At 36.3% G+C, this 8,659-nt stretch overlaps 1 protein-coding gene across 1 annotated transcript; it reads left to right on the top strand.

The window, feature by feature from the left end:
- The first annotated feature begins 7,611 nt into the window (after positions 1–7,611).
- On the top strand, positions 7,612–8,271 carry LOC136066291 (uncharacterized mitochondrial protein AtMg00810-like). The gene has a single exon (XM_065770379.1). It carries the CDS (start codon positions 7,612–7,614, stop codon positions 8,269–8,271), a length of 660 nt encoding a protein of 219 aa, XP_065626451.1.
- Positions 8,272–8,659: the final 388 nt, after the last annotated feature.

Genomic DNA, 8,659 nt, shown 5'->3' on the forward strand with positions numbered 1-8,659 from the left:
TTTTTTTCTCTTTCTAAAAAAATTATTTTTTTCTCACCAATATTAGCTAATAATAACCTACCATTTAAAATTTATTGTAANTCTTCTCTGGAGGAAGTGAAAGAGTAGCTTTCGAATTGTCAAAAAAAAATAAATAAATAAAAGAGCTCAGCGGTGGAACAACGTTCTGGAGGAAAAGAGAAAGGAAAAAGGAGAAAAGAAAAAGAGATGAAGAAAAAAGTGAAAGTGGAATGTTCTAGAGTAGGGAGTGGTAGGGAAAAAGGGAAAAGAAGGAAAAAGAAAAGAAAAAGAAAAAAAGAAGGCTACGTGGGTGGAGAGAAAAAAAGAGGAAAAAAAAAAAAGAAGAAAGGGAAATGTTATCACAATATTTGTATAATATTTTCACAATAAATTTTAAAAGGTAGTTATTATTAGCTAATATTAGTGAGAAAAAAAAATTTTTTAGAAAGAGAAAAAATAATTTTAATAGTACGTTAAAATTAAAATCTGTATTAATTTTATCACAATATTTTTAACTGTTGGTTTAGTCTTGTGCCACCATTTTAAACAACAAGACAAATGTTTCTTTAGACTTCCCATTTCTAGGGGATTGAAATATGGTGCAATAGCCCTATTGCACCATGCAATACCACATTTTTGATAGCCAAGATTAAAAGTTAAAAAACTTACTTTTAATATCAACCATTGAATAAAAAATTTTAACTTTTAACATTTTCATCACTTTACCTTCTCAACTCTTTTCTCTCACAATTCCATTTTGAGTAGGGATGGAGTCAGGATTCGAGCTTAGGGGGGCCGGAATTCCACAAGGGTTTCAATTTCATATTGAGGTTATTGCTATATTTTGGTACTAGTAATTCCTAGTATACCGTTTGAGATTATTGCTATATATATTATATTTAATTTTTTGATAAGAATATATTATATCTAACTTAATAATATATTGCACAAGACAGATATAATTCATATATCTAACTTAATAACATATTGCACAAGACAGATTTAGATTGCTATCACACCTCTATATATATATAAACAAAAAATAAATAAAAGGTAGGAAAAAGAAATATGTGGAGAAGTAAATCTCACGTGCAGACTAGATGACTCTTGGACAAAACAAAATAGCAAAAATCCCGAATGTGTGTCTGACATTTTTGACCGAAAGCTTAAAATTAGATATCTATAGGGATGGTAAAAAATCTTTGGAGAAAACAAGGAGACAGTAAGCTGGAGCCTGGAGGAGAAATTGAAGCAGGAGAAAGAAGAAAATAATAGAGAGGAATATTGCAGCGAGCTGGTGGGGAAATCGAAGAAGAAGAAGATGTTTTCTGCCATTCAAACAGTGGCGGCTTCAGAAATATTTTTCAGGGTGGTCATCAAAAAACTTAAATTATACAAAATTTAATAAAAATAGAATTTCATATATTGACCATTAAAAAAAAAAAAACACACACACACACATACAGACAAAGACATAAGTCTTACAATTTCCTTTTTGAATTTTCTTATTTTGAAATTTTTGCATGATAGTCTCATTATCAATACTACAAATTACATATTTTTCAAAATTTTAGTTTCATAAAAATTTTCTTGGGCTTTTGCTACAATTCTCACTAAACAAATTAACATGATTACATATTTTGAAAATTTAAATATTAAATTGTATGTTCTTTATGTTCTTAAATACTAGTTAAATTTCATGTCAATCAGAAGTTATTTACTATTTATTTTTATTTTTTTTATGTATAATTGTAGACAACAAAAATTTAAAATTTAAAGATTTGAGTGATGACATAGCTCTTGATATTCGATCTTTTTGAAAATTTTCAAGTATAGAGGATTTAAGAAAAAAATGTAATCTAATGGTAGATTTACCAAAATTCACATCCAATTAAAAAAGATTGAGTGAAGTTGTAATCTTAATCTACAACTAAGTTTGTTGCTAAATTTTGTCCAAAGTATAATTATGTTGAGCCTAAAAATATTTAGGGTGGTTCCAAATATTTTTTAAGGATAAAAAGTCATAAATTTTTTAAAATTTACATATAATAATTAAATTTTTTCCAAGTTAAGGTGGTCCTGTGATAACCCCGCACCCTACATGGAGACGTCAGTGCATTCAAACATCAAAATCAGACATCACTAACAATAACAGTATGACAGTGAAGATTTTGGGCTGTTGCATGCTAGTGTCTAACTTCATTCATAATTACATATAGCTACTAAAATTAATTTTATTCCTCAAGGTCGAGCATCGCCATAAAATTCAAAACAGTTCATAAAGACATCCCTCTTGTGTCACAAATTACAAAACATGGGCTACCCAATTCTAAATGGGCCTTAATGCACTTAAAAGACTGCTACGTAACGCTGCCCATAAATAGTATACGTTGTCTCGTATATGGCGTGAAATTGTCCTTGTTTCGAACACCTGCATGATAGCGTACCATCATACCCTAATTCTAAACTTAGAAATAATGGAGAGGTGATGGAGAGGTGATATATACGGTGGTTTGGGGATGTTACCAAAGTTCACTCTCAATGTGGGAACGAACCCAGACATCCCCTAAACCTCAAATACCCTCTATAAAAGGGGATCAAACCCCACACCTTAAATCACCTTTGAGGGACCCCTTTATAACCCTATTTTACTTACAAAATCTATGCTAAAACATCCCCACTAGTTGCTCAATAGGTCTGAGGTTCAATTTCCTGTTTTTCTTTACTGACCAACTGATTTGAAAGTGTGTAACAAGCATTTTTGAAGAAAAAAAAAAAGAAAAAAGAAAAAAGAAAAAAAGAGAGCCTTAACAAAGCAACTTCTTCCAATTCTTGAGGGGACTGGTAAAAAGTTGATCCATTGCTGTATATACTAGTGTTTTTCCTAGTCCATAGACAAAGGACCTAGTTCAAGAGACCTCAAATTCCTTTTGTTTGGTGAGTCCCTTTTCTTTGTTTCCTCTTTTTACTTTTAGATTCTAAAAAATGTGTGATTTCTAGGGTTTTTAAGTTAATTTTAGAGTAATTTATTTATTTATTATGCACATTTTATTCAATTGGTCTGGTTATTTGGCAATAAGATTATAACACTACAAAAAAAATAGGGCTATCCCAGCGGTTTTCAAAACCGCTGGGATAGCCCCAAAAAACGCTGGGATAGGGTCAAAATTACTATCAGGTCGACTGACCTGTACCGGCGCTTTTCAAAAGTGCTGGGAAAGGCATACGCCCTATACCAGCACTTTCAAAAGCACTGGTATAGACCTTTTAATTATATTGATTCAAGACCTATGCCAGTGCTTTTGAAAGCATTGGAATAGGTACCCCTATGCTAGCGTTTTCAAAAGCATTGGTATAGGTCATGAATCAATATAATTTAAAAGACCTATACCAACGCTTTTGAAAGCGCTGGCATAGGTAGTACCTATTCCAGCGTTCTAAAAAGCGCTGATATAGGTCTTGAATCAATATAATTTAAAAACCTATATCAGCGCTTTTTAAAGCGCTGGCATAGGGAGCACCTATTCCAGAAAAATGCTGGTATAGGTCTTGAATCAATATAATTTAAAAGGCCTATACTAGTGTTCACAAAAGCGTTGGTATAAGTCGTGGATTAGTATAATTTAAAAGGACCTATATCAGCGCTTTCAAAAGCGCTGGTATAGGTCCTTTTTTTAATTTTTTTTTTTTTAGCACCTGTAATGTACCTAAAATATATATTTTCCAATACTTGTTTTATAGCAACTGTAATGAACTACAATTCATATTTTCCAATAGCAAATACCATACCACATTAAACCAAGAAACTAAATGTATTTAATTAAACCATATCAATAATTACATCCTAAATGTCTAAATTTTTTTACACAAAATAATACATTCTAAAAAACTATGTACAATGTCCTACACAAAAGAATACATTCTAACTATATAGAATGTCTTACACAAAAGAATACATTCTACTACATATTGCCTACTCCAAATCATCAGATGATAAGTGCTGAGCACCGGGAAACTAGATATCCACTGCAGAATCACCATCATCATCCTACGAATTAAGAAACACACAATGGATTAGTGTACTAAACAACTAGTATTACTACCAAGTGCCACATTAGCAATTAAAACACACTCAAAATGACTAATTTTAGTTAAGCATATCAATTGGGTATTACTCTTAATAAATTTCTCAATGTTAATGTGTATAATATATTGTGGGCTTTAGGCCTAGTTAGGTTACTTATATAGTATACATATTTACTTGTACTACATATATATGCCTCCTATATAAAGGCACCTATGTACATTCTTTTATCATGAAATACAATACAATTATATTCAGTATTTCTAACATGGTATCAGAGCCGCTGTTCTAATTTTCTTGTGTCTTGCAGTCTTGTTTTGTCGGTATTTTTCTGCTGCCTCAACTTCTGTGGTTAGTAAACGCTTTTAGTGCCCTCTTCGGACTGCTCCCCGCCATCAGAGGTTCTCAGAGTTGAATCTCCACCACCAGAAGCTCTTCCTCCACCGCCAAAACCACTGCCATCATCGGATCTGTCACCTCTGACCTTCGATTAGGACATAAGACATATCCCCGTGTAGGTTTTCAATCGCTCTACACATCATTGCCAAAAACATCCACATTTGACTAGCCACGCGCTGGTTAACGTTTCGGCAAATAATTCCTTGCACTCCACGAGCCACTAGGGTTGCATCGATCCTGTTGTTGCCAACACCATCAGAATCATCTTTCTTCGATCTGCATTTTCGAGAAAGAATTGGCTCCATCGGACAAAGCACGTGCCCTAACGCGCCTCCCAAAGCTTTGGCAAAGTTGATCCACGCACCTCACGCGCTCCACGCGCCGCTGGGTCATCTGCTGACATCATCACTACCACATCAGCCCTGGTTGACGTCACCTGCTTATGTCAGTGCCACATCATCTGCTGATGCCATCTTCTCTTATGCTGACGTCATTGCCAGTCAGCCTGCTGACGTCATCCATTGACCTTTCTGTTGACAGTTGACTTTGACCAGGTTTGACCGTTGACTTTTGGACAGAGTTGACTTTTTGCAGTCCAGGTGCTCCTTACCCAGTTTTCGCGTAGATTTCATTTTTGCAATCCATTTTTGCAAATTTTGCTTCTAAATGAAGAATAAGGACAGGTCTTTTTCTTGTTGCAATAATCGTCATTGACGATCAGTCAAACGTTTTTGTAATTTTTGCAAACATTTTGGCCACAATATTGAGACTTGCTATCATCGCAACAAATCAGCCGTTTCAATTTTTGCTGCTGCTGTTGCTAATACTGAGAGTGTCCAACCAATTGCTCCTGTCTCTACACAGTCTAAGTCTTCTGGATCTATTTTCTCCATTTCCACAGATGACCTTATAAATATCATCGCCAATGTCATTTGTGTGGTTAGTAATGCATCTTATTCCTCTTCTCTCTCAGCTTTATCTAGTATGTCTCATACCTCTTGGCTTATGGATTCTGCTTGTTGCAATCACATGATACCTCACTCATCCTTATTTTCTGACCTTAAACCTGCACCGCACCCTCTTAATATTTGCACAGCAAATGGTTCCACAATATCTGGTCATAATATAGGTTAAGTTTCAACCTCCAACCTCTCGGTTCCTGGAGTCTTTAATGTTCCTGACCTTTCTTATAATTTATTTTCTGTGCAATAATTAGCTGAGTTGGGTTATCGCATTACCTTTGATTATTCTGGGTGCATTGTGCAGGATCCTAGGACGTGACAGGAGTTTGGGACTGGTCTCAGAGTTGGGCATATGTTTCCCATGGACAACCTTCGTCTTCCACTTGTTGCTGCTGTTGCTGTTGCTGCAGCTTCTTCCACTCCTTCCCTTGCACTTTGGCATACTTGACTTGGTCATGCATCTTCCTCTCGGGTACAACAATTGGCTTCTAGAGGTTTGTTAGATTTAGTGTCTACAGAAAATTTTGATTGTGTTTCATGTCAGTTAGGAAAACAACCAGCTTTGCCTTTCAATACTAGTGAATCAATATCCACTGATATCTTTGACCTTATTTATTCTGATGTTTGGAGGCCATCCTCTGTCTCTAGTATTAGTGGGTCTAGATATTTTGTTGTCTTTGTTGATGATTACTTTTGCTATAGCTGGATTTTTAATATGAAATATCGTTCTGAATTATTGGAAGTATATTCTAGTTTTGCAAAAATGGTTGAAACTCAGTTTTCCAGATACATCAAAATTTTTCGATCTGATAATGCTCTTGAATATACTCAATATGCTTTGCAATCTATTTTGCATTTCTATGGCACTGTTCATCAACTAACTTGTCCAGGTACCTCTCAGCAAAATGGTAGTGCTAAACAAAAACTTCGTCATATTCTTGATACTGTTCATGCTCTCCTTCTCTTTGCCAAAGTTCCTGCTCCTTTTTGGGGTGAAGCTGCTCTACATGCTGTTCATACTATTAATTGCATTTTGAGTCCTATTATCCAAAATCAAACTCCATATAAGCGCCTTTTTAGGTCATCTCCAGACTATCACCACCTTCGCTCCTTCGGTTCTGCTTGTTTCGTTCTTCTTCAGCCATATGAACATAACAAACTTGAGCCTTGGTCAAGGCTTTGTTGTTTTCTTGGCTATGGCAAAACTCAAAAGGGGTATAGGTGTTATGATCCTATCTCTCATCGTCTTTGTATCTCCCGCAATGTTGTCTTTTGGAAACATCGCCTTTTTGTCGAACTCTCTCATTTTAGTACTTCCCTGTCTTCCTCCTCTGTCTTAGATCTTTTTCCAGATGAGGCACATATTCCTTTTGTAGCTGCTCCTGATCCTCATGTAGTTGCTTCTGATTCTGTTGCTGTAGACTTCTCTGTCCAACAACTAGATATCACTGATTCCTTTCCTAGTTCACCCTTTAATGAACAGGTGGAAGATGAACAGGTTGAGGACAAGCTACCCAACCCCAATCCTGAGCTTGGGTCTCCTGATCCTGTTCTGCCTGAAGATCTTGCACAAGACATTCCACCTTGTCACTCAATTCGGGTAAGATCTATTCCTACACATTTACTTGACTATCATTGTTACACTGCCCTTGCTACACTACACGAGCCTCACACCTATCGTAAGGCTTCCATTGACCATTTATGGCAGATTGCAATGAAAAAGGAACTTGATGCATTATCTAAAAACCATACTTGGGATTTGGTGACACTTCCTCTTGGGAAATCTGTGGTTGGTTGTAAGTGGATCTACAAGATTAAGACTCGCTTTGATGGGTCTATTAAGCGCTATAAAACTCGTCTTGTTGCAAAAGGTTTCACACAAGAGTATGGGATTGATTATGAAGAGACCTTTGCTCCGGTTGCTCGTATCTCATCTGTTCGTGCCCTCTTAGCTGTTGTTGCTATTAGTAAATGAGACCTTTTTCAGATGGATATAAAAAATGCATTCCTTAATGGGGATTTAAGTGAAGAAGTGTATATGCAATCTCCTCCTGGTCTCTTTGTTGACTCAAACAAGGTTTGTCACCTTCGATGTGCACTTTATGGCCTTAAACAAGCTCCATAAGCTTGGTTTGCCAAATAGCTCTACCATCTCGCTTGGGTTACATGGCCAGTCATTATGATTTTACCTCATTTCTTCGTCGCACTGATAAAGACATTATTTTACTTCTCCTATATGTGAATGATATGATTATAACTGGTGATGACCTCAGTAGCATTCAAGAACTCAAGGCTTTTCTAAGTCAACAGTTTGAGATGAAAGATCCTGGACATCTCAACTACTTCTTGGGTCTTGAAATCACTCATTCTATAGATGGACTTTATATTACTCAAGCCAAGTATGCCTCTAAACTCTTGTCTCAAGCTAGACTCACTGATAGCAAGACTGTTGACACTCCAGTTGAGTTTAATGTGCATCTGACTCCCTTAGGGGGGAAACCATTGTCTAATCCATCTCTTTACAGACGCTTGGTTGGCAGCTTAATTTATCTCATTGTCACTCATCTAGACATTTCCTATGCTGTTCACCAGGTGAGCCAGTATTTGTTTGCACCACGATTGACTTACTATACTGCTGTTCTGCGCATTCTTCGATACCTAAAGTGTACTCTCTTCTATGGTCTTTTCTATTCTGCTCAGTCTCCTCTTATTCTCCGTGCATTTTCTGATATTGATTGGGCAGGAGATCCCACTGATCGCAGGTCCACCACTGGTTATTGCTTTCTTCTTGGTTCTTCTCTGATTTCTTGGCAAAGTAAGAAATAAACTCATGTGGCCCGCTCTAATACTGAACTAGAATATCGTGCCCTTGCTGATACCACATCTGAGCTCCTTTAGCTACGATGCCTTCTTAAAGACTTAGGTGTGTCTACATCCTCTGCTACTCCTCTTTATTGTGACAACCAAAGTGCTATTCATATTGCTCATAATGATGTCTTCCATGAACGGACTAAACACATCAACATGGATTGTCATTTTATCCGTTTTCATCCTGTCCATGGTGCTCTCATGCTGATCTTAGTCTCCTTTAAAGATCAACTTGCTGATATCTTCACCAAGTCACATCCTAAGGGACGCCTTCGTACTTTGGTTGACAACCTCAAGCTGGTCTCACATCCATCTTGAGTTTGAGAGGGGCTGTTAATGTGTATAA

This window comes from Quercus suber, unplaced genomic scaffold, assembly GCF_002906115.3.
Source record: "Quercus suber isolate HL8 unplaced genomic scaffold, Cork oak 2.0 scaffold_4, whole genome shotgun sequence".
NCBI classification, from domain to species: domain Eukaryota; kingdom Viridiplantae; phylum Streptophyta; class Magnoliopsida; order Fagales; family Fagaceae; genus Quercus; species Quercus suber.